This window comes from Manis javanica, chromosome 4 (genome assembly GCF_040802235.1).
Source record: "Manis javanica isolate MJ-LG chromosome 4, MJ_LKY, whole genome shotgun sequence".
In the NCBI taxonomy this organism is placed as follows: Eukaryota; Metazoa; Chordata; class Mammalia; order Pholidota; family Manidae; genus Manis; species Manis javanica.
The window spans coordinates 27,535,204-27,561,449 of NC_133159.1; the positions used below are offsets into that span (position 1 = coordinate 27,535,204).

Below are 26,246 nucleotides of genomic sequence, written 5' to 3' on the forward strand. Positions count from 1 at the left end.
GCTGGGGACACTTTGACGTCAATGCCAAATTCAGCACATGGTAGTTTTATACAACAGGTTTTATTGAGGTTGTGTCAACATAATCAATACCATTGTTTTTCTTTTCAAACATAAGTCCCATTTTCTTTGATTCCCAAGTGCATTTTTCCCAGATCTGTGACACAGTAGAGAACTAAGCTTCCTATGCCAAGTTAGAGAAATGACTAATGGAGAACATTAAACCTTGATCGTAAAAAACCAGGAATCAGAATATAAAAATGCACAAGGTTCTGTAGTTTTCATAGTTAAAATCTGACATTTATGAAAGCTAGTCAGTTAAGTGGACACCTGGAACTAAGGTCCCATAAACATTTCAGAAACATCAACCACCCTTACCCAAAGACTTCAGGAATGACAATTAGCAGAAGCTCAGTTCTGGAAAACAGCTTTTTTTTTTTTGCACACTGGTGTCCTCTGTAGGCCCATTGGGAGCTGATGCATTTCCACGCATCAGAGCCCCTCCCTGATAGGTCAGACAGTGGCTTTGACCCAGGAAGGAGGCTGAGCAAAGGACTCCCCACCACACGTGGTTTGAGACTCTAGTTCTCTTGGGTGTTGGAGAATAAGAAATCCACCAGGAACCCCAACCAAAACCTGTTGTTAAAGTGTCACTTAGGCAGACTGTGGGTTTTCATTTCTCCTTTCGAAAGTTAAAGGGAGCGGTCAAATGGCCTGCTTTGTTGAGAGAAGTGGTGAATAGGGAAGGAGGGCTGGTGGGAGAGCTGGAGTCAGAAGTCAGCAGTCGCCCTCCATTTCCCAACATGGACAGTCACGTTGGCCGGGATTGGAGCGATACAGTGAGATCATGTTGACCCAGGTCTGCATTTGGACAGGGAAGTGGGCTGGCTTGGGGAGGGCCAGCCAAGAGGTCTTGAGCCACTGGGCAAGTGGCCATCCTTGCCCCCAGCACTAATCTCAGCTTTACCCACTCTGCCTGAACGCAGGGCTATGGGGATGGGAGGGGGATCCCTCAGGGGAGCTCTGACTGGGGAGAATGGCAGAAATGTCCATGCCCACTCTTTCCAAAGGGGCCTGTTGGCACCCTTTCTCAGAGCCTCAGCCTCCTGAGCCCTAATCCTGCTCAGAACAGGAAATTGGAAGCAGAGTGGAAGGCGAGGAAGCCCCCACAGACTGACCCCTCTAGTAGACACATATCCACCAGCTGGTTCTTGCTAAGGAAAGCAGGCGGGAGCCTTCATCCCAAGCTTGTGTGCACCTTGTTCTGAGGGCCATATGAGAGGCTCTTTACTTGCGGACAGTTGGGCTGAGAGTGGCAAGGATCCCTTAATTAGGTATGAGAGAGTCAGCCCTCCCCCGTCCGGGTGAAAGGAGAAAGGCTGACTGGTGATGCTGCTTCCTGCTGGCCTGTGGCGGTTCTAGGGGCCTGTGCCGCCCCCTGAAGCCAAACAGAACCAGAGCTGGTGGGTGCAGTCTGGGAGGTGGAGGTGAGTGTGCAGAGTTGCCATCCTGCCCTTGATCCATGCCCCGACACCTCAGGAGCCGCTGTTCCCCCTGGCTGCAGCTAGAGCAGTGAAGGAGGGTGGGCCCCTCCCAGGAGCTCACAGAGGGGCCGCACACCTGCTCCCACCACAGGCAGGCCTGACGCCACAGCCCCACTCCTAGGACTGCCATCCTGGCAAGGTGTCCATACTGGCCACTGCAATGGCCACCTCCTAGCCCCTTCCCTCGGAGGGAAACAAAACTCTTCAGGGGACCCACCTTCATAGGTTGGAGGTCCCAGGGTAACTGAAGAGCTCCAGTCAAGAACTGAGGGAGGCCATGCCCCATTCCTTGAGGTGCCATCTGGGGGGCAGCAGGAAGGGCAGGACTTGGGAACATGTCCCTGGGGGGATGGATGGGGCGCTCAGTCCCCTCTCAGTTCTGCCTCACGAGAAGCCACGTTCTTCACCACCCTTGAGGGCCCCAGACACAGGGGCAGGGGTCTCCGACAGCTGGGCCAGGTGTCCTGGAGCCCTGCCTGCAATGGGGGCACAACCCCAACACTGCACAGACACTGGGGAGAGGAACTCGGGCCTGCCTCTTCCAGAAACAACCTCAGCCGGCATGGCTAGAGAAACCAAGTCAGTCTGTTCAGGCCAAGGCCACGGCCGCCTCTGTTCCCACCTCTGTTCAGACTGGTTTTTTTCTTTAAATGGAGGTTCTTTGTAACAGAAGGTCTCTCTACCACTAAAAAGGAGGAGGCCAGGGCGGCAGGGCCCCCCGCGGGTTATGTGGGGCAGAGCAAGAACCCTGAAAAGGAGGAGTGGATGTACTCAGTGGAGTAGAGGCCGTTGGCCTGGTCCGAGGGCATCTGCACCCAGACCTGGTCGTTAGGCCGCAGCTGGAGCACGGCACCTCCAGACGCCTGGTCCAGGTAGCCCTTCCTGTACTCATCGTAGGTGTAGGTGGCTGGCACGTTGTTCTTGTACAGGGCCACCCACACATTGGTGCCCTTGATGTGCACGTGGTAAGCAAAGTAGTAGACCCCACCCACAGGGCAGGTGAAGATGCCAGTGGCAGGGTTGTAGCCACTGTGGCCATTATAAAGAGTCCGGTCAAACCTAACAGGCATGCCCGAGGCGGGGAAGGGGGAGGTGAGCACCGCTGTGAAGGCCGGCGTGGCAGGGGCGGACAGCTCGCCCAGCCCAAACTGTGGCCTGCCCCCCTTGCCCAGCACAGCCCCCTCCACGCCACCGTTGGGCAGGTGCAAGCCAGCGATACCAGTCTCATCAAACACCCCAGGGGCGCCAGGGGGACCTGGAGGCCCAGGAGGCCCAGGAGGTCCTGTGAGTCCTGGGGAACCAGGGACTCCAGGTGGCCCCAAAGGCCCAGCTATGCCAGGTTCCCCAACTTTCCCCTCTCCAGGAGCCCCTGGCAGGCCTGGTTCACCCTTCAGGCCTGGCAAACCCTGAGGCCCAATGGGGCCAGCTGGGCCTTGGAGTCCTGGGATTCCTGAGGGGCCCCTCAGGCCTGGCTGTCCAGGGAGCCCCAAGTCACCCTTCTGCCCCAGGGCTCCTGCCACACCTGGGCCCCCAGGACGGCCCATGAAACCCGGCTCACCTTTGGGCCCAGTTGGTCCTGGGGGTCCATGGGCCCCAGGAAGTCCCCTCTCTCCTGGGAGCCCAGGTTTCCCAGCCAGGCCACTAGGCCCCTGGTCACCCCGAATACCAGGAACTCCTGGGGGTCCTCCAGGCCCTGCTTCTCCCTTAAGCCCAGGGGGCCCACGTCTGCCAGGGAGCCCTGCAGACCCTGGAAGTCCAGGGGGACCCCCCAGGCCCTGTGGGCCCTGCTCCCCTGGCTCCCCATCCTCACCTGGCTCACCCCTGTCCCCCAAGAGCCCTGGAACCCCAGCTGGGCCCTTGTCTCCCTTGGGGCCCGGCAGTCCTGGCATCCCATAGCCAGTGGGGCCTATCAGGCCAGGGAGGCCCCGGGGCCCTGGCTCCCCTTTGGTCCCTGCTGGGCCCTGTGGCCCTGGAACCCCTGCTACCCCTGGTACCCCCATACCATCTACCCCGGGGGGCCCTTTGGGGCCCAAATCCCCAGGCTCCCCCCTAGGTCCTGGCACCCCAGGGAGCCCAGATTCACCCTTATCTCCAGGGGCCCCAGGAAGCCCATCCAAACCTGGTTTGCCCAAGCCAGCTGGACCAGGGAGGCCAGGGGGTCCGGGAGCACCGCCCTGCCCTGGTGCTCCAGGCAGCCCTGGCTGGCCCACTCCGTTATCCCCCTTGAGGCCTCGATCACCTGGGGGCCCAGGTTCCCCCTGGGGCCCTGGCTCACCCCCAAATCCTGGGGGCCCTGGAATCCCCTGAGGGCCTGGTTTTCCAGGGACAGCAATGCCTGAGGGGCCAGGGAGGCCAGGAGGTCCTGGGGGCCCCCGGAGACCCTGGTCCCCTTGTATCCCTGGCTCCCCCCGAAGCCCTGGCTGTCCTGGTGATCCAACCTTGCCTGGGAGGCCTGGGGGACCAGCCTTGCCCATCCGGGAGAAGCCAGGGGGGCCAGCGGGGCCAGGCTGCCCATGTAGGCCTGGCTTCCCCATGCCTGGTTTTCCTGGGAAGCCAGGAGGACCAGGGGGCCCCCGAGGCCCGGGCTTCCCAGGGGGGCCGGGTTCTCCTTTCAGGTCCATTGGCAGTAGTGGTAGAGGCATTTCTGAGAGAGAGAAAGAAGGGGCAGTCAGAGGCCTGGACAATGGGGAACAGGGACCCATATGCCCACTCCGGGACATTAGCATGGCATACACCAGTGAGAACACCACGCCCTGGCTCCCCTCCCTGCTTCCATGCAAGATGGAGCTGATAGGCATCCAGTGGCCACCTGGGGGGGTTCCTAGCACCCAACCTACCCAGGCCGGGCCTTCCCCAAAAACTTGGGGTGACATCCCTACCTGACCTGGGGATGGAGTGGCTGCCAGGTGGCACCAGTGGCCCTCCTTAGAGCCCATCAGGGCAGACCCCTGCCCCTGCAACTTCCCCACACATCTACCCGCCCTTCCCCACCCCGCCTGGAGACCGCCTCTGCTTGCCAGCTAGCCGCACACTGCTTCTGGGCCCTCCAGGGGTGGGAGGCCCTGGACCAGCATCCGGAAGAGAAGTGGAGATGGGAAGATATTTGGTGGGGGTGGACAGGCTGTGGCTGAGGGCCTGGGAGAGCTGGTGGTGGTCGGGCGGCAGGGAGTTGCAGGTCACGAGCACTGTGGGGCGGGGACAGGCTCACCCAAGTACTGGCCCTTGCCCTCACGGAAGGGCGGCCCCACCGGTCCTTTTTGCATGGGTTGCACGTACTTCACCGGTGCGTAGCCGGCTGCTGCACTGGCCCCGCCACTGGTGGCCGCCCTCAGACCGAAGCCCAGCACCAGCAGCACGGGCAGCAGAGACGGCGGAGGCAGCAAAGACGAGAGCGCCAGAGCCCCCCGCATGGCGTCCTCAGGCGTGCTGCAGGGAGGAACCGAGAGGGGCCATCAACCCCACCTCTGGGTGGTTTGGCACCAGGCCCAGGGGCTCACAAAAAGATCAGGAATTAGATCTTATTCACAAGCAATTCCCAAAGTCTGTGGGTCTGCAGAAGCTCCCTCCTAAACCTCTGGCAGCCCTGCCCATGACTCTCCATCACCACGGCACTTTCCCTGGGGCCCTTCCCTGGACAACAGCTTCCCCAAGACCTGTCACCTTGCAGCCAGGCGCCCTTCCAGAGCACCAGTCTGACCTTAGCACACCCCTGCTAAAAACCCTTCGATGATGACACCCACTACCGTTTGCTGGGCTGGCTCTCTGGAGATAGCAACTCAATCCTTCTACATACTTTAATGAGCTATTATTATTGTCACTCCCATTTTCCATATGATAAAACTAAAGCAAAGGTCTCTAGGAGAGTGGCACTGAGATTTGATTAAGGTCTGTCTGACTTCACGTTATAGTGATTCCCTTCTGGGGCTCCCCACTGCCTTCAGGATCAAGTCCATGGTGCCTAGAATGGCATTCAAGGCATTTTAAATCTATTCTATGCCCCCAACTCTATCACCTGCCACCCCTTTCTCTGCTTTTCATCTGCCCTGTACTTGGCCCTATACATCAAGCAGCCTCACACCTGGGCCTTTGCACCTCCTATTTCTCTGCCTGCAATACTTTTCCCCTCTTCCACTCATCCTTCAAGGCCCAGGGAAGCTTCCACCCTTTCTCTATAAAATTAACTTCTCACTCCCTTCTGTCCTGACCAAGCCCTATCACAGCATTTAGCTTAGCTCTGAAAACAAGGCCTGGGCGGGAAAGGTGCACAGACTCTAAATGCAGACAGACAGCCTGAGTCCTCCACTCACCAGCTTGGGCAAGAGGTTTCCACTCTGTGAACCTCAGTTTCCTCATCCGTAAATGGGATAACAAGTCCACACAAGAACATGTACACAACCATTCCTAGCAGCACTATTCATAACAGTCATAAAGTAGAAACAACATAGATATGCATCAACTGATAAATGGATAAAGTGTGGTCTATCCACACAGTGAATATTATTTGCAGTTTAAAAAATGAAGTACTGATACCTGTTACAATGCAGGTGAATCTTGAAAACATTAGGCTCAGTGAAGAAGCCAGTCACAAAATCATACTATATGATTCCATCCAGAATGGGTAAATCTACAGAAACAGAAAGATCAGGGCTGCCTAGGGCCGGAAGGAGGGGACATGGGGAGTCACTGCTAATGGGCACAGGGTTTCTGCATCCTCTAGGGATAATAAAAAAGTTCTGAGATTGACTGTGGTGATGGCTGCCCCAATCTGCAAATACATTTAAGTCATTGCATCACACACTTTAAATGGGCCAATTGTATGATATGCAAATTATATCTCAATAAAAATGTTATTTTTTAGAAGTTGGGCTAACAACCTGCTTCTTGGGGCTGCAATGATTAGGGAGGCAGGGTCTGCCCACAGCGAGCACAGGTCAGTATTTGAATGAGGGACTGTCTGGTATTTGGTGCACCCACGGGAAGTCCCACTCCCCTAGGCATTCCTGCTCTGGACTCCCCTCACCCCACCCCTTAGGGGCCTGGCCGCAAGAGGGGTTTGCATTTGGGATACGTGTGGGGAGCAAAGTTGGACCGAGTCTGGAGCTGCAGCTCAATGTTCCTCCAAACTCGGTATCACACAGGGCTTTACAGGAATGGATGCAGGACTCTGGAGAAGGCTGGTGAGGCTGCCAACGCAGCTCTGCCATCAGTCTGCTTTGTGACCTTGGACAGGTCGCTCAACCTCCCTGAGCCCCAGCCTAATAGTAATAAACCTACCACTTACGGGGCTTCCCACAGGCCGGGCCCAAGCTCAGGGCTTCACAGCCTCATCTCACATAATCCTCTCCATGACCCGTGGATGCTCATACACTTATTATTCCCATTTTATAGGCATAGAAATGGAAGACTGTCGCCCAAGACTCCTGCCCTCAGCACAGGCCACCTGCTCTTTCCTTATGCCAGGACTCAAGAGGTCATACCACCACAGGCCTGGCCCTCAGATCCTGCTGATGGAGGCTCAGGCCAGGAACTGCCCTAATATTTTACACCGGCCTGAATTCAGTCCAGTGAGGCTTGTTAGCCCTATTTAGAAATGAGGAGATCAGGGTGTGGTCAGAACCTAAACCTGGGCACCCTCCCCAGGTGAGCCTCGGCTCCCCCCCACCACACCTTCCCAACTCTCCAGAGCTCCTCTCAGGTGCACTGGACACCTGAGCTGGGGGGTGCCAGGGAAGAGTGCTCACAAAGGCACAGAGCCAGAATGTTCCTCCTGGAGGGTGGGCACAGGGCTGGGGAGCAGGTGAAGAGGGCAGAGGTTGCAGCAGGAAGCAAGGGGAAGGGAGTGAGCAGTTCTGGCCACAGGAGGACTTAGGGCTGCCCTGGCTCTGGGGAGCCTGACCCCTACCCAGGCTGAGCCGAAGCCTTACCAGGGGTGGGAGTAATGGAGGGTGCAGGCAGCCTCAGGCTCAGCTGGGAGGTTGCTAAGGGCCAGGAATGTGGAGGAGGTAGGCAGGCAGGGCCAAGCACAAGGCACTGAGTCCAGTCAGGGACCCCAGCAGCAGCAGCCGGCACTCCTCCTTTGCAGGGCAGGGCTCCAGGAGGCATCAGTACCACACCCTGGGGCTCCTGGAACCTGCCCCACCCCAGCATCTCCTGCACTGTGTTCATCCACGGAGGCGGGACGGGTCTGGGGCAGAACCCAGACCAGGCATTTCCTCTGGCACAAGGAGTGTCTGAGTGACTGGGACAGTCACACTCACTGGGTGCAGGGACCTGTCGTCTGGCACCTGCCTAGGGGCTTTACACTCAGTGAGTGATTTGATTCTGCATAAGGAGGAACTACCGAGATTCCTCTTTCTCTAAGTTAAGGAGCCTGAGGCTCCAGGACGCAGTGGAGCCAGGATTGGAGCAGGGATCTGCTAAGGACCTAAGCTCTCCCTGCTGTGATGCAGTGCCCTGCAGGACGGGGGAGGGCCAGACAGTGAGAGGGAAGAGGACAGGGGGGCGGAGGGAGGAGGGGGACAGGGAGGGATGGGGCCAGGAAAGGGAGAGAGGAGGAGGTGAGGGGGGGAGAAAAGGGGAGAGAAAGGGAGACTGGGAGAGAGGGAGAAAGGCCGGGAGGTGGGGAGAGGGGAGGAAGAGGGAGGAGAGGGAGAGAGGAGAGGAGAGTTGGGGAGACGCAAACTGACCTGAGGACAGTCTTCTGGCTCTACGTGGCCTGTGGGTAGGAGGAGGCAAAGCTTGCTCCCTCTCTTCAAGGGGAGGCTGGCATGTGCCAGTCCGGGCAAGCAGCCGAAGGAAGGGCTGTGCTGATCCACTCAGAGGGGCTGCGAGGAGGAACAATGCCTCTGGAGTGGGACAGTGTGGCAGTGCAGTGGCACAGACTGCCCCCAGTCCCAGCCACTATCAGAGCCCCCCTGAGCCCCCCACCCCCTTTCACTGCCACCCCTTTCCCACCCTGCCCCCCAGGCTGCCTGAGGCTCTCTGGTCTCTGCACTTTCATTCTGTCCTCTGCTTCTCCACCTCCTGATGCCTGCTTATTCCTGGGCACCCTTAACACCTACTAGATGCCGCTGCTGAGCTCTGCTGATGCCTATGGGACCCCGCCACGGTTGTTAGTTCTCTTTGGCTCTTCTACTCCCTCCACCTACCACATTACCCCCACTCCGTGCCCAGCACAGGGCTCGGCTGACACACCAGGATGCCCAATAAATGTCTGAACTCAATTCACCATAGAATTTAAAGGCCACACCAATAACTCATTTAGTCCATTCCTCGGACATTGCACACATATGCATCACTTTGCCCTGGGAGCTCCCTCCCCAGGCCACAGAGTTCATGTGAGCTAGAATGGGAAGAGGTGGGGACACCCATGAGGCCTTGAAGAACATCAGCTAAGAACAGCTGGACGTATCAGACATTTAGAGAAGACATAATACCCATTCTCCTTTAAGTTTTCCAAAAAATAGAAGAGGAGGGAATACTCCCAAGCTCATTCTATGAGGCCAGCATCACTCTAGTACCAAAACCAGGCAAAGACATCACAAGAAAAGAAAACTATAGACCAATATCGCTGATGAACATAGATGCAAAAATACTCAACAAAATATTAGCAAACCGAATTCAAAAATACATCAAGAGGATCATACACCATGATCAAGTGGGATTCATCCCAGGGATGCAAGGATGGTACAACATTCAAAAATCCATCAACATCATCCACCACATAAACAAAAAGAAGGACAAAAACCATACAGTCATCTCCACAGATGCTGAAAAAGCACTTGACAAAATTCAACATCCATTCATGATAAAAACTCTCAACAAAATGGGTATAGAGGGCAAGTACCTCAACATAATAAAGGCCATATATGGCAAACCCACAACCAACATTATACTTAACAGTGAGAAGCTGAAAGCTTTTCCCCTAAGATTGGGAACAAGACAAGGATATCCACTCTCTCCACTTTTATTCAACATAGTTCTGGAGGTCCTAGCCATCGCAATCAGACAACACAAAGAAATAAAAGGCATACAGATTGGCAAGGAACAAGTCAAACTGCCCCTGTTTGCAGATGACATGATATTGTACATAAAAAACCCTAAAGAATCCACTCCAAAACTACTAGAATATCGGAATTCAGCAAAGTTGCAAGATACAAAATTAATACACAGAAATCGTGGCATTCCTATACACTAACAATGAACTAGTAGAAAGAGAAATCAGGAAAACGATTCCATTCACAATTGCATCAGAAAGAATAAGATACCTAGGAATAAACCTAACCAAGGAAGTGAAAGACCTATACCCTGAAAACTACAAGGCACTCTTAAGAGAAATTAAACTGGACACTAATAAATGGAAATTCATCCCGTGCTCTTGGCTAGGGAGAATTAATATTGTCAAAATGGCCATCCTGCTTAAAGCAATCTACAGATTCAATGCAATCCCTATCAAAATACGAACAGCATTCTTCAACGAACTGGAACAAATAGTTCTAAGATTCATATGGAACCACAAAAGACCCAGAATAGCCAAAGCAATCCTGAAAAGGAAGAATAAAGCAGGGGGGATCTCACTTCCCAACTTTAAGCTCTACTACAAAGCCACAGTTATCAAGACTATTTGGTACTGTCGCAAGAACAGACCCATAGACCAGTGGAACAGAATAGACAGTCCAGATACTAACCCAACCATATATGGCCAATTAATATATGATAAAGGAGCCATGAATATACTATGGGGAAATGACAGCCTCTTCAACAGCTGGTTTTGACAAAACTGGACAGCTACATGTAAGAGAATGAAACTGGATTATTGTCTAACCCCATACACAAAAGTAAATTCGAAATGGATCAAAAACCTGAATGTAAGTCATGAAATCATAAAACTCTTAGAAAAAAACATAGGCAAAAATCTCTTGGACATAAACATGAGCAACTTCTTCATGAATATACCTCCCTGGGCAGGGGAAACAAAAGCAAAAATGAACAAGTGGGACTACATCAAACTAAAAAGCTTCTGTACAGCAAAGGACACCATCAGTAGAACAAAAAGACATCCTACAGTATGGGAGAATATATTCATAAATGACATATCCGATAAGCGGTTGACATCCAAAATATATAAAGAGCTCACGCACCTCAACAAACAAAAAGCAAATAATCCAATTAAAAAATGAACTGAAGAGCTGAACAAACAATTTTCTAAAGAAGAAATTCAGATGGCCAACAAGCACATGAAAAGATGTTCCACATCACTAGTCATCAGAGAAATGCAAATTAAAACCACAATGAGATATCACCTCACACCAGTTAGGATGGCCACCATCCAAAAGACAAACAACAAATGCTGGCAAGGATGTGGAGAAAGGGGAACCCTCCTACCCTGCTGTTGGGAATGTAATTTAGTTCAACCATTGTGGAAAGCAGCATGGAGGTTCCTCAAAAAACTCAAAATAGGAATACCATTTGACCCAGGAATTCCACTCCTAGGAATTTACCCTAAGAATGCAGGGAAAAAAAAAAGAATGCAGGAACCCAGTTTGAAAAAGACATATGCACCCCTATTGTTATCACAGTACTATTTACAAAGCTAAGAATTGGAAGCAACCTAAGTGTCCATCAGTAGAAGAATGGATAAAGAAGATGTAGTACATATACACAATGGAATATTACTCAGCCATAAGAAGAAAACAAATCCTACCTTTTGCAACAACATGGATGGAGCTAGAGGGTATTATGCTCACTGAAATAAGCCAGGCAGAGAGAGACAAGTATCAAATGATTTCACTCATCTGTGGAGCATAAGAACAAAGCAAAAACTGAAGGAACAAAACAGCAGCAGACTCACAGAACCCAAGAATGGACTAACAGTTACCAAAGGGAAAGGGACTGGGGAGGATGGGTGGGAAGGAAAGGATAAGGGAGAAGAAGGGGCATTACGATTAGCACCCATAATGTAGCAAGGGGGACATGGGAAAGGCAGTATAATAGAGAAGACAAGTAGTGATTCTATAGCATCTTCCTACACTGATGGACAGTAACTGTAATGGGGTATGTGGTGGTGACTTGATAATGGGGGGAATCTAGTAACCATAATGTTGCTCATGTAATTGCACATTAATGATAACAACAAAAAGAACACTGCTGCACAGGAGTGGAGGTGCAAAGGGAAGGATTCATTCACTTGTTCCTCGTTCTACCGAAGAGGAATGGTGGCCAAGCTGGGATGTCAGAGGTCAGGGGAGGATCCCAGGGCTCAAGCCCGGCTCAGCTGTGTGACCTTGGGCAAGCCATCACCCTCCCTGGTGACCTCTTAGGAAGGACAAGAACCAGAAGATCTGGGAAGGGGCTGGGCTGGCAGGGGCACGAGGTGGGATGCACTAGGAGACGCTGACTCAGGGGATTGAGCGATGGCGGCAGCAGGGTGGACGTGTGTTTGGACAGCTGCAAGTCCTTAACGGGGATTTCCCCCCTTTTCAACAAATCCCCGTAAAACGGCGTTTTGTCCAAGTCAGCGTTTTGTGGCAGCCTGGGCCTCCTCCGAGGCGGCCAGCGAACTGGCTGGGAGCGGGTAGCACTCCAGGATCTTTCAGACCACTGTGGGGAGGAGGTGGGGGGCGGGGGTCTGGGCCTTGCAGTTAGAGGAAGTGGTGATAATACAGACCCCTCCTCGCTGGACAGGGCTGAGGTAGCTAACAGCGACTCCTCCTCCCAGTTCCCTCTCTCAGAGGGTCCTGTCCCGGGGCGGCCAGCAGAGGGCCCAGGTGAGCCTGGGGAGTTCAAAGGCCTGCCCAACTCCGCAGCCCACGTCACCGATGAGCTGTCAGGTCCAGACCGGAAGGGGGGTCTGATGCAGGGGCTCCCAGTGGACCATGCAGGGGTGTGGCTGGCCTGGCCTGACAGCCCCCCTCCCAGTGGGGGTGGATGGAACTCGGCCCTGGGCAGGCTCCTGTCGCTCCAAGCCCCCAACCCCAGGCAGGCAGCGGCAGCTGAGGGAGCCGTGGGGAGGGCTCAGGCAGCCCCAGGGCCTGGCCAAACCACAGGTATGTTATGAGACGCTTCCTGTTGTGGAGACATTTCTGTGGATCGGCTGCCCCACATCTTCCCCCAACCCATGCCTCCTGCCTCTCCACTCAACCAGTCGCACTCTCTGTGCTCTCCTGGGTCTTTGGCCCTGACTTATTTCTCTCTCACTCCAGCCCTGTCTCTGCCACTTCAGGTGATCAGCGTTTCTCATCAGGCTTCCCCTACCAGGAGTCAAGTCCTGGGGACCCCTAAGGCCCTCCCAGGTCCCAGCAGCAGCTGGACTCCCATTCCAGCACAGCTGCTCACCAGTTGGGTGACCTCAGGCATGTGCCTTAACCTCTCTGAACCTCAAGTGTCCTCATCTGTGAGAGGATTAACTGAGCTCATCTGAGCCATCAGCCCCTCTAGGTGTGCTGCCTTGTCCTGCTACCCTGATGGCGAGAAAGTCCCCCTTGGGCCTAACCTGAGTTCCAAGTGCTGCAAAGCAACATTTCCTCCAACCCTTAAAAAACTCAGGTGACTTGCTGCCAAAGGCCAGGACCTTGTGAAAGTTCCCTCAAGTCAATTTCCTGGCCTTCTTGGCCTTTTCCCTGACAGCTCTGAGATGGAACTGACCAGGGGAGGGATCCTGCAGCCTGTCAGGACTGGAGTGGAGTGACGGGTCTTGGAGAGGAGCAGAGGAGCTGCCCTCCTCACCTACTGGACATGAAGCCCACCCCCAACTGCCCGGGCAGCTCCAGACTTCTCCAGGGCACCTGGGGCCGCACACCCCCACCTCTCTCCCAGCTTGCAGACATGGGGAAGCCCTTTCCTGTCTCCTCTCCTGAGTGTCAGAGGAACAGGATCCGACTCAAGGCCCAGGCCCCTTCACAACTCTTCCTCAGGGCCTTTCACTGTGGATGCCTCCCCACAACCCCATCTCCAGCCTCTCCATCCCATGTCCACACAGGCCTAATGATCCACCCCCAGCCACTCTCCTCTCTCTCCAGCCTTCTCAAGGAGCTCCTTCAAAGATGGTTCTCTACCTTCACCCACTGGCTGCTCACTCCCACCTCTCACCTGAGTGTCTCCTTCTCCCAGTACCAGGTCCCGCCTTGGAACCCTGCTCTCCTCCTTCCTAGAAAGGCTCCTCCTCAGAGTCTCCCCTGCCCCCTTCCTCTGTCCACTCTGCAGACCCAGGCTTGCCCCCAGAGCTGACTCAGGCCTCATCTCTCCTCTCTGGATGTTTCACTTGCAGCTTTCTACTATCAGCAGCTCCCACCGTTTAAATCCCATCACCAAAGGCTCCCATACCTGTCTCCAGCCACAACCTCTCCCCTGAGCCCCAGACTCTTGTGTTCAACTATGAACTGAGCATTTTCGCCTGGCTGTCCCTCAGATACATCCATGCAAACTGCTGTCATTACCTTCTCCTCCATTCTCAGGTGCCCAGCAAGAAAGCTGCACATCACTTCTGATCCTCCCTTACAAGGCAGTAAGGAATCTCTCTAGCCTATCCAATGCCTTAGCACAATTAAAAAAGGCTATACCCCTCCTTCCTGCTGACCCAGGCCCTACTCACTGACTTGCCTGAGTGCCCCTGTTCAGTAACCAACCTGCACAACTGTACGTAACAGCCCTGTTCCTTTACCTTTACACCCGCAACTCAATCTTGTGGACTCCATCTCCTCTACTTCTCTCACTTCTGTTCCTTCCCCATAGTCTCTGCCCTAATACAGATCTTGTACTCTCCCAACATGCAGTCCAGGCCTGGCACATCTCAGCCACTTGGTAAAGGTTTGCTAAATTAAATTGCCAAATCCTCAGCTGGGTTATCATAACAACTTCTCTCCTACCCCTCACCCTTAGTTTTTCTGGGTTCCTCAATATATCCTGGAGAACTCCAAGAGAGCTTCTCAAACTTGAGCATGCATCAGATGGTTTGCTAACACATGGGTTCCTGAGCCCACCCCCAGGGACCCTGATTCAGTAGATGTGGGATAGGCCCAACATCTGCATCTCTAACAAGTTCCCAGGTAAGGCTGATGCTGCCTGTGTATGGACCACACTTTGGCACAGCTCTGCCCACAGCCCTCCCCTGCTCTGGATTTGCCAGTGGCTCCCTAGTACAGACAGGATAAATCCCATGTTACTCTGCAAGGCACACAGCTCGGTAGGGTGTGGACCAGTTAGCGTGGAGGAGGCAAGGAAGGTGGAGAGACTGATGGTGAGCCCACCAAAACCCTGAAATGGTGACACATTCTAGGTCTAAGAGTCAAGTATGTCAGGAGGAGACCAGGGAGCAGCTCACTTCAGGAGCCACGTGGGCATCTGCCATGCCCATCCCCTCCTCCATGTCTCTGGGCTGAATCCAGACCTGCATCTGCCTGCATATCTCAGGCATCTCCTGGGTGTGTCTCTCCTCCTATCTGTGTCACCATCCCATTTGTCTGCCTCTCTCTGGCACCCTGTTTGTCTTTCTCTGCCTTCTCCTATGTCCTTTTACCTAGAACCCTGTCTGAGTTCCAGCCTTTGTAAATCTTTAGCTATTGGTCACATCATGGAATCCTCCAGAAGGCCAGCATTTATGGCCTTAATGCTCCTGCTAACATCAGGTCTGCGTCTGATGTCCCTGGGTAATCCCTGAGCAGCCCCACAGGTCTGGGTGGACCCTTGAGGGGGGCAGTGCCCATGAGCTGAGCTCTCTGTCCTGCAGGGTCGCTGTAGATCTGAACCCCTCAAACTTAAATGTACAGGTGTGAAGATTGCTCCAAGCCAAAGAGCTGCTTGGAATCTGGAAGTTGTGGGGTGGAGGGAGGTGGCCAGGCTGGGGCAGGGCTGCCTAGGGACCACCTAATCATCCAGGTTGATGGCAGGACAGGATTGCTGTTCCCTGCCCACCTTGTCTCCCCTACCAGGCTTCTGTTCCACCAAGAATCTCAACATCCCTCACCCCTTCAGGCAAGGCTCCTAGCTCACAAGGGAGCTCAATTTGGGAAGCAGCATTGTAAGGAGGTCAGAGTTCAACAGGTCCATAAGGGCAGGTGATGGTGGAACATTCCAAAGTTAGAGCAGAACAAACATCTGGGCATGGAAGACTAGGGGGCTTATGGGGTGGGGTAGGGGTGTCCAAGAAGGAGAGAACATGTGTGTCTGGAAGTCAAGAGAGAAAGACATAGACTGAAGATGAAAAACATAGGGTTTCATTGGCCAGTTTGCTACAGCCTGGACAAGGGCCATGGACTCACCCTTGGGGAAAACACCCATATCTAGGGGATAAGAGAAGTCCATGGCACCTCTGAGCCCCAGCATCCTAATATCCACACTCCTCAAACTTCCGTGTTTCCCTGCACCCACCTGCCTGCATGATCTGCTCTGCCTGGATTGCTCTATCTTTCTCCTCCAGGCAAACATGCTATTCCTCATTTAAGACCCAGTTCAAATGCCTCCTCCTCCAAGTAGTCTTCCCTAACTCCCTCAGGCAGAACATCTCCTCATTCTGGGCCCCTCTTCCCCACCCCCACCACATCCCTGACTGGCACACTATAAGTGCTTAATACAGTTTTTAGCCCAGGCATTCCAGCTCCAGGCCTCTGACAGCCACACCTCCCACCCAGCCAAGCCCTTGGGATGGCTGCTCATGGAGCCCCTTTCCCTTTGTGGTGCTTCTGGAGTCCTTCTCAGGCCTGACTGCAGGGGCACTGGGGCAAAATGCCCTCCCTGCAGGTGACTAGGTCCACCCCCCTGGCTTCTGGCCTCTGCCCGTCTCTGGGCAGACTAAACACCCCACTACTCCCCTGGGGAGGAGCCCTCTGGGGCAACAGAGTGCCCAGGGAGGTAGGAACAGCCTGGTGGGGGCAGATGAACCAGAGGAGACCCAGCAGTGGGCAGGACCCAGGGCAACATGTGTCCACAGGCAGGTGGCCAGGGGACTGGCCCTTCCCTGCCAAGAGAGTCAGGCCTCAGATGGTGCCATTACTCACTTCCCAGCAGAGGCCCTGAGCTTCTGACCCTGACTGGATATTGGAGGGTCGCCCCAGGCTTAGGGGCCAGGCCAGGCAGCCCTTCTCAGTGGCCAATCCCTCGCCTTCTGGTTTGCATTTGCAGCCTTTTCCGGAGCGCCACCCACCGCCCGCAGCCTTCCCATGCCTGCCAAGATTCCTGGGCCTTCGCAGCTTCCCCACACGGTGGCGGCAGCTGCCGCTGGGCTGGGCTGGGCAGGGAGAGGGCCTGGCGGGAGCGTGGCCAGGCCACTGCACCCGGGCACGCAAAGCAAACATGGGCTGCGCCAAGGAGCCGGGGCGAAATAGTTCAAAAATGAGAAAAAGCTGCTTCCGAGTTGGGCGGGGGCTTTAAAGCCCAGGCCGCAAGGAGCTGAGGTCACCTGCAAGAGGGGCTGCCTGCTAGGACACCCTGAGCCTGGGAGGGGCTTCCACTGCAGCAGGAGGGAGCAGCCAGCACAGGCCTCATCCAGCTGGGAATATCAGAGAGCCCCACCACCAAATCCAGCTTACCTGTCAGGTCAGGGGGGCCCTGTTAGATCCCAGCAGAGGCAAGGCCTGAGGATCAAAGACAGAAACAGTGAGGAAAATGCCAGTATCTGGAAAGCTCCTGTCCTAACCCCCAGCCACCCTGTGCCGGCCATGGGCTTCTTACGAGGAGCATCTGCTGGACATTGTCCCCAACCTGTCTCCCTCACAGGGAGCCAGGATGTATGCCCCATAGTTGCCAACGCCCTTCATTTATTCCATACACACTTAGTAATGCACATGGCGTACCTGGCCCTGGGTTGATGGAGTTCCTCCTGTCCCAGGGCCCAGGCTGAAGATTTCTGTGTGCCAGAGTCCATACTGTATGTCAGGCCCTGCGCTGGGTTCCTGCCTGTGGAAGTTCCTGTGTGGGGGACCCTAGGCTGGGCTTTGAGACACAGAAATGGCTCAGCCCCATGTCTTGAATTAGCTGGAGGTATCAGAAAAGTGGCCATCACAGAATTGACCAAGATCTCTGGGCTGTGGGAGCACAGAGCAGGAAGCATTGCCTTCCCCTGAGTTTCCCAGGAGGTTTCATGTAGGAAGAGATATGACAGCTGAATCCTGAAGGGTGAATAGGAGTCTGAAAGGCAGACAAATAAGAAAAGGAAGTTCAGGCAATAGGAAGCTGCTTGGCAGATACAGGGAAGGTTCCAGAAGTGCCATAAGGTTGAGACAGGCAGGAGCTGACAGGCTGGGGCAACATAGTAAGAAGCCTTGAATGTCATGATTACATTTCTCTGGAAGGCAATGGGGAGCCATGGAAGGTTGTTGAGTGGGAAGGTGATGTGTTCAGAGCCCTGGATGGCCAGTTCCCCATTTCTGCCTCAATCAACCATGATGCCAGGCTGTCTCAAGCCCTAGTCCAGGTCATACAGCTGTCCACAGGGGAGCTTCAGGGGCTGTAGTTCAGGCACAGATATGATTCCTTGGTAAATGGGAAGGAGACGCCTAGTCAGCCTACCTGGCAGGGAGGCCTGCCGACTACATCACTCTCTCCCCCAGCTGCTTGCTTGCCTCTGCCCACTCCCATGGAAACTCTGACATCCCAGCCCCGTCTCTCACTGCACAAGCAGCCAGATGCTGAAGTCAGCGGCTGCTAGGCCTTCTTTCCAGCTCAGCTGAGCCCTGCCTCCATCCCCACCACTAACACCATGACCCCAGACGTGGGTCTTAAAGCTACTCTCTGAGGGCCCAGCCAGGCTGACACAGCCCAGATGGGAGGTCCTTACTACCTAACTCAACCCCAGCTTCTCCAGCCCCAGCCACTCACCCACCATAAGGTTCAAGGAGGGGACATGACTTACACTGGATCTGGGTTTCATGAATGAACAGGGATTTAACTGGATGGTGGCAGGGAAAGCAATCAGTCAGGTCAAGTGAACCACATGTGTGAGGGTGTGGAGGTGTGAAAGCCCTGAACGTATTCAGGGGATGGAAATAATTAGATGAAAATAAACAAAAGAACTAATCATAACTAATGTTTATCAGTAACTATGTGGCAGGCACTGTTCTGGGCTCTTCTCATGGCTTATCTCATTTAATACTAACAACAAACCAGTGAAATAGGTGCTTCATCTTTCCTTCTTACAGATGGGAAACCAGGGCACAGAGAGGTTAAGTAACTAGCTCAAGGTTACACAGCTCATGACAGGTAGAGTTTGAACTTGAGTCTAAGCTGTTGTCTCTAAAGCTGGGGCTCTTAACCTCTCCACTACACAGATGATTTGAGATGAGAAGGGCTAGCTGGGGCCAGCCTGAGAAATGTCTTGAATATCAGGATCAGAGAGCCTGGGCCCAGCCCAAAGATGACTCCACAGCCCTTCCACCCATGTTAGCCCTTAATAATAATGGTCTCTAAATCCCAAGTACATTTTATGTACCAGATACCACTAGACATGCTCCAGGCATTATTTTATCAAACTCTCCTATAACCCTGTAAACTGGGGATTGCTGTCCCATTTTTCTGAAGAGGAGCATTGAGGTCCAGAGAGGTGATATCCATTCTCCAAGGTTACGGGGCTAGGAAGCACCTAGGGGTGAGATCTGAACCTTGGGGCTTGCCCAGCCCCCAAACAGCCAGATGGTGCTCTTGGGCTTCGTGGAGACCTCAGCCTTCTCCTCACTTCTCTTCTCCCACCTGTGCTGCTCAACCCAGATGGCAACAGGGACAGCAAAGTGAAACAGAATGAGCAGCCTCAGGAGCCCCCTCCAGTTGACCAAGAGTCCCTCACTCCTGCAGAAGAGGAAACTGGAGTAGGTGGGTGCACCAGGGCAGTGTGTGAGCCAGCTTCAACGGGACTTTGCTCTTAACCTCCACCCCCAGCTGCCTTCCTAATCTCTTTGAGCCCCTTCCCTAGCGACATCTCCTCCTTGCACAGAGCCTTCCACCAGCTGAATCCCAAGCCAGATATGGGTGTGACAGTCTGCACCCCTCCACCCAACAAACCAGCCTCTAAGGGCTGCAAGGCTCCCAAAGAGGTTGACCAGGGTCCCAGGCCCACTTCCCCACCCCACCTTTCCAGACTGAGGTGCTGATGGTCATGAAACGAACAATCAGCCTCTCCCAACACGGGTTTATGGGAGAGGTCCCCATTTTCCAAACCCTTATCACGGCAGGCCCTGGGCTGAGTCTCGCTTTAAAAATCATTACAGCCTAAGAGCTTAGCACCTCCTACCAGCACTCGACCTCCCTTGTGTACCTCAGCTGCCTCATCAATAAAATGGAACAACTCCTACTTCTAGAGCATTCATAAGGGTTACAAGTTAACAAGTTAATCTCAGTGGGCTTCAAGCAGTGCTTGGCATATAGGAACATTCAACAAATGTTCACTACTATTATAATTATCATAACTGTGACATCTCCCTAAAGCCTTGTGAGGTTAGTATTATAAACCCTAGCTTATAGGAGAAGAAACTGAGGCTCAGGGAGACGTCACTCACCCATGTTCACCCAGCTAGCCAGTGGTGGGACATCCCCAAGCTTGGACCCCAGCTGAGTGAGTCCACAGATGATGAGGACAGCCTCACAGCTCCCTGGAGCAGAGACACAGTCGGGGGAGGGGGGCTCCACACCCCTCAGCCCCTCCTGCCTGACCCCCAGGAGTTCCTCTGCCCAAGCCCCCTGCTGCTGCCGCAGGAGGGGCTCTGCATTCCTGGCTAAGCAGCAGGATTTGCTGTGCTCCGAGAACTATGAGAAGAATGTTTGCCACAAGCGGGGCCGTGGTCACCTGTCAGAGGGAGCATGCCTGGAAGGCCCATGCAGAGCTGCACAGCGGCCAGTAGCTGCCACAGTGGGAGGGTAAAAGGCTGGACAGAGGAGAAAACTTCTGGGTAGTAAGGGCTGTGAACCCTGGATGGGGTGGACACCAAAGAGTCAGCCTCCTGAGCTCTTTCAGGAGAGGAGAAATGTCCCCTCCACCCCATAATCAGCACAGGCTGTAGGGAGAGTGAGTGTGGACTTACTGGCCCATGTCATGGGTGGGATAATGGACACCCAGAGAATTCACCTGAGGTTACCCAGGAGCCAGTGGCAGAATTGAGACCTGAGACCAGGGCCCCTTCCTCCTAGAGGCTGCCCTCCCTCACAGGGCCCATCAGAACCACAGTTGGTTCTCAGATACCAGAAAACACCATCCCAGCCCTCACTGTTCTGGGCTCTCTCTGGGCCTGATCTTCTAGTGCTTGCTACCCGCCGTGTTTCCCACTGCCAAAAAAGCACCTTGTGCTGTGAACATGCCGGCACAGTGTGGATGCTCAACAATTAAGTTTCCATTCCTTCCCCCACTGGACCAAGCCCTAGAGAAGGCAGTGACAGGAAGGTCATGGGGAGAACATGAGCTGTGCATCATCACAGACCAGGGAGTGAATCCTGGCTCAGGGGTCAGCAAGGGGACACTTGGCCAGATTACAGACCTCTCTGAGCCTCTACTCCCCCACTATTAAATGGGCTAGTGAACCTTGCCCAAAGCATTGTTAAAAGGACTAAATGACACACACAAACATAGGACCTGGCACACAGTATGTACCCGGTGAACTCTTATTGCTACCTTCCCCCAAGGGGATAGAAAGAAGAATTGAAATTAGAGAACCTCTGGTGACAAGTTCCCTCCCATCCCTGGTCCCTGATGGGCCCTGCTAGCAGAGCAGCCTCTAGGAGGAAGGGAGGCCTGAGCCCAGGTTCTGGTCTCTGGCCTTATTTCTGCCACTGGCTGTTGTGTGACCTCAGGCAAGCTCCTCTCTGAGTCTCCATAAGCCCACCCATGAGAGGAGCTGAGAGCGCCACTGGGCTCTCCCCATGAGGCTCTAACCCCCGGCCTCCCTCTCCTTCTCCCCTCCAGGAGCCAGGAATCTCAGCCCATCCAGGTTGCATGGGGACAGATACCTCCCAATTCAAAACTTCCCAAGAATCTGAATGGAAGCAGGGCCAGGTCCTCACCAGAATCCAACCAGATTGGTATAACGTCAAACAGAAGTCTGGACAAAAGCCCCAGGTGCTGCACCCTGACGATGCATGTGACCAGGGACCACTCCTCACCTCTCTGCAGGTAATATGACCCTGTATTACTCACTAAAATGACAAGTATTACCATCTTCATTTTGTAGATGGAGAAACTGAGGCACAGAAGTAGGAAGTCCCTTACCTAAAGTCACATAGACAATGCAGGTCTGTCTGACTCCCAAGGCCGGCCCTTCCCCTCACTGTGTGTGCTGCCTTCACTCAAGATCCGCTATCCACACCCAGCACCCTGGAAATGCCCACCAAACAGAGCTGGTCTGGGACTCCCTTTCTGGGAATGTGACTTCCCTGGCTGATGTATGGCACACATATGGCCTTACACATCCACTTGGGCTTCTGTATACACCCCAGACCTCCCAGATGCTACCCCAACTCATGGCCACCAAGCTGCTCAACACCAAGCTGCTCTCCATCTCAGCAAACCACACCCTGGGGTCCAAACCCACATTTCTCCTTCACCTGCCTCCCCTGACCCCTGGCCTGCCCTCCCCTCACCCCCACAGCCAATCTGTCACCGAGGCCTGACCAGTCTGCCAGTCTGTCCCCTTACACCTTTCCATCTATTTCCTCCTCTCATCCCCATGGCAAGCACCTGCATCAGCCCCATCACCTTCCGCTTCAAACTGCCCAGCCTTCTCAGTGGTCTCCTTGCTTATAAGATCCCCAGAGCAACCACAGTGATTCCCAGATTGCCGCACTCTGCAGCTCACACCCTTTCTCTGGACAAGGCCCTTGGAAACCGGACCTCAAAGTAGTTGTCAGTCCCTCCCACCCACTTCCCCACTGTGCAAGCCAACAGCTACTCCCTGTCCCCTGAGGGAACGCTGCAGCTTCCCACCTCCACACCTTTGCACGTGCTGTTCCCTCTGACTAGAAAGCCCTCCCCCATTCACCCCTTCCACCTCCTGCACCTGTCAAGGTTCTCATGCTCCCTGAAAGCCCCAGCCAGAGCTCCTCTTTGGTGCTACCTCCCTGATCCCCTTCCCCTGCACTTCTGGCTTGCGTGGCACCTCCCCTTTGTGCACACCGGTGGCCACCCTGAGACACAGCAGCTCACCATATGAGAGGCCCCTGTGCCTCTCTAGTTCTTCCTTCCCAACTCTGTAAGTGCCTTGGGGCCACTGATGGGGCCAGCCCATCTGAGGCCCCACTTTTCTACAAGGAATGCCTGCCACTGGGGGACTCTGTAGTGGGCTGGGGCCAGCAGGCAAGGAAACTGGGGCTCTGCCAACCTCAGGCCCAGAGCAGGGGAGGTGGTGACGGGTGCTCAGGCTAGGAGACCTGTTAGATATCTTCCCCTGCTACCACTCTAGCAGACACATGCACTTCCATTTTTTGTTTCCTCTTCCTCTGAGCCAAAGAACAGAAACACTCATTTTCACTGTGGTGGATACAGTGAAACCAGAGAGCCCCTGGTGAGTGTGTCTGAGTGTGAGTGTGAGGGTGTGTGTGTGCTGTCCAGAGTATGTCTGGCTGGGCCACATGGGGCCTGCCATGCATCTGTAGGAGAGTCTAGATCTGTGTGTGCCCTGTCATACGTGCCACACGTATGCCCTGTCATGTCAGTATCTGCAGTGGCATGTGTTTCAGTAGAGCACATTTGTGTGTGTGATTGCGTGTGCCTGTCCGTGGGGGGGGGGCTGCATCTGTGAGCAACTGTGCATGTCTGTGGAGTGTCCTCAGTGGGGGTGACTGTGTGTCCAGGGTCTGTCGGTATTCACCAGCCCAGCAGGAGGCTGGTGGGGATACCCATGCTCTGTCTGAGACTGCCGACTTCTCAGCAGAGTTCGTGCCCCCCAGACCTTCACCTCATCCCCTGGGCTCTAGAATGGGCTCCCTGAGGGCCACCCATCTGCTCAGGTCCAGAGAGAGACCCTGACACTCCAGCCATCCCAGCCCCTCAGCCCCCAGACTTCCAAAGGCCCACGGCAGCTCCCAGGCGGTGACCTTTGCTTAGGGCACTCAAGGAGGGGCTGGACCCCTGGCACCAGACCAGGGCACAGGTCTTGGCAAGAGGCACTGAAGGCAGACAGGAGGAAGCACTTCTGGGTTGCCAGAGTCCCCTGAAGAAGGAGTCTTCACACACACTGAGGGTCTCACACAAGCACATACTGACACACACCCTACTAACACACTGGCAGGTACTGCTGTCCCCACCACACCCCACAAATGCACACACTGACAGGCTTGCACACAGGCAGACACACACAGCAAGCTGACTCGGGGTTTGCCCTCCCAGCTCACAATCCCTGGGCTCCTCTAGCTGAACAGCTTTTCTCCACCCAGGGACTCCCAGGGCCACTGTGTCTCCAGACCAGACACTGTGGGGAAGCTGTTCTGGGGCCCTCAGAACCCCCCTAGTCCCTCTGAACCAGGCAACAGCCCCCTCACCCCACAAGTCTCAGTCCCAGGTCGGGGAGGCTGAGTCCAGGGCAGGGACATTCCACAGAACCTCAGTCTCCAGTCTGTGGGGGCTGCCAGGACACCTAGAAAAGGAGGGACTTGGGGCAGAAGTAGGAAAAGGGAGAAACTGGAAGGTGGCCAGCACACCAGGGAAGGCAGCGAGACGGGGAGGAGAGCGGACAGCTGAGGGGCTTCCCTGTCCCGGGCTGGCGGGGACTCCGAGGGCCCTCAGCCTCCGCTCTCCGCCCCGACCGTGAGAAGGCTCTGTCGCTCCCGTTTTGCGGGTGGAAAGGGAGACTCCCGGAGGGGAGGTGACATGCTGTCACAGCACCTGGGATCCCACCTGGGACTGGGGCTGGTAGCGCCGCCTCTGGGAGAGGACGGGAGGAGGGGGCTCGGTCTGGGACTGCCTGGGCAACTCCGGCCGGCACGTCGGGAGCAAGGAACCTGATGAGCGCCGACCCCGGGCCCGAGGCCCCCTCCCGCCCCGCCCCGAGTCCGAGGCGCCGGCCCAGCTGCCGAGGGCAGTCTGGGGGGAAGCGTGGGCTGGGTGCTGCCCCCGGAGCCCTCCAGGCCGGGCAGCCGTGCCAGCCTCCCGCCTTTACCTGCAGGGGCCGCCCGGGCGCGCGGGCTCCGGGCAGGGGGCGCCGAGGGGTCCGCGCCAGCGGGGCTCCGCGTCGCTCTGCCGGCCGCCGCTCGCGGCTGCGGGAGTGGGCGGGGGGCGGGGGCGCGGGCGGGGCCGGAGGGGCGGGGCCTCCACCATCCTCTTTCCACAGCCCCGGCCAAGGCGCGCGCCCTCCCGGCCTGCGCCTCCCATCCGCTTCCCTCCCTAGGACCCACGCAGGGACCCTCAGGCCCACGCGCATCCCTGTGCCTGCCCCCGGGAACCCCTGCCCTCGAGGGCTACCGTCTCGGGGACACAGACCCAGCAGCTTGGGGGAGGGCAGGGGTGGTCGGTGTGAGGAAGGGGTAGCACAAGGGCTGTGGCCCATAAATGATCAGTCCTCACAGGCGTCCTGCAAGTGGTGACCCAAGCTGAGGGATGAGGACTTGGGGACAAGGGGTGGCTGGACAGTCATGATTGACACATTAGGGCTTAGGGAGGTGAGCCTGTGTGCTGAGAGGATGGCAGGGCCCTGATACTGCAGGATTCTGTCGGCCATGCTGAAACTGGTTAGACTCCACCTTAGGGGAAATGGGGAGCCACAGAAGAGCCTGGAGGAGTGCAGTGACCTGGTCTGAGACGTGCTTTGGCAAGAGCTCCCTGACTTCTGTGAGGAAGAAGTAGCACAGAGGCTCAGCTGAGAAACCTGCTGGAAAATCCTGGCTGGTCCACAAGGTGGACAGTGGGGGTTGAAGGGAAGGGCCACGTGTGAGAGGAGTTAAGGAGGTGGAATAGGCAGGACTTGGAGGAGGGGGTGAGGGGCCTCGAAAGAGCGAGGTATCAAGGACAGCACCCAGGTTTCTGGGTAGACAATGGGGAAGTGGTGGACCAAGAGAAGGAGGGTTGTCAGATGCATTGAGTTGGACATGCCTGTGGGATTTCTGTGTATCCAGAAGGGAAGTGAGAGTTCTGGGCTAGCAATCAGGAATACATGGTGTATGGATGGTGACTTACGCCACCCGGATAAGGCCCAGAGAAGGAGCACAGGGAGCCAGCACCAGAACGTGGGGAATGCCAACAGTCAAAGGGGGCAGAGAGGAAGAGGTAAGAAAGGAGACCCAAAAGGTGGGGCTGGGGAGGCAGGCGGGAAACCAGGAGAGTAGTAACTCAGAAGGCAAAGATAGAGTGTTAGCAGAAAGCCAGGGAGGCCCAGGGTCAGGTATCACAGAAGAACATCATGTGGGACCAGTAATTAGGGGTGGCTGGGGTGGGCAGCAGGGGCAGGAGCCAGCCTGCAGAGGCTAAAGGAGCAGCCACAGGGGAAGAGGTGGAGGCAGTGGTGCATTTAAATGAACTGAGGCCAGGAAAAGGGAAGCTGGGGTAAGTGTGTGTGTGTGTGTGTGTGTGTGTGTCTGTGTGTGTGTGTGTCTGTGTTTCTAAGTGGGAAAGAGCTGAGCCCTCAACAGGTCCAGAAAAGGAGCTGGGAGAGCCCAAAGCTGCCTGTCTCTGGGTCTGGGCCCACCTCCATCACCCCTTCCCCCTCCTACCACCTGCCCTCCGAGGGCCTCCCACTTTGCTGTCCCCCTGCCAAGGTACACACCAGTCCCGCCACTCCTCAGTGGGGCCTCTCACCCTCACCCACC

The 26,246-nt window shown here is 55.2% G+C and overlaps 1 protein-coding gene across 8 annotated transcripts; it reads right to left on the minus strand.

Annotated features, from left to right (window-relative positions):
- Positions 1–41: 41 nt before the first annotated feature.
- COL8A2 (collagen type VIII alpha 2 chain) lies at positions 42–24,713 on the minus strand. Of its 8 annotated transcripts, none has more exons than XM_073233626.1 (6): positions 24,605–24,713; positions 17,063–17,107; positions 8,228–8,365; positions 6,072–6,165; positions 4,750–4,967; positions 42–4,185 (listed from the first exon to the last, which is right to left on the minus strand). In XM_073233626.1, exons 5-6 carry the CDS (start codon positions 4,949–4,951, stop codon positions 2,267–2,269), a joined length of 2,121 nt encoding a protein of 706 aa, XP_073089727.1. In that variant the 5' UTR covers positions 4,952–4,967; positions 6,072–6,165; positions 8,228–8,365; positions 17,063–17,107; positions 24,605–24,713; the 3' UTR covers positions 42–2,266. The 8 variants fall into 8 exon arrangements, with proteins under 8 accessions (XP_073089727.1, XP_073089728.1, XP_073089729.1 ...); XM_073233627.1 differs by lacking the exon at positions 24,605–24,713 and adding an exon at positions 20,021–20,110; XM_073233628.1 differs by lacking the exon at positions 8,228–8,365.
- Positions 24,714–26,246: the final 1,533 nt, after the last annotated feature.

Excerpts from the sequence above, each read along its gene's own strand:
- COL8A2 (XM_037021253.2), bottom strand. The coding sequence starts at position 4,951 with ATGCGGGGGGCTCTGGCGCTCTCGTCTTTGCTGCCTCCGCCGTCTCTG. Across the intron at positions 4,186-4,749 it reads GGGCAAGGGCCAGTACTTGG|AAATGCCTCTACCACTACTG; the intron begins GTGAGCCTGTCC and ends TCTCTCTCTCAG.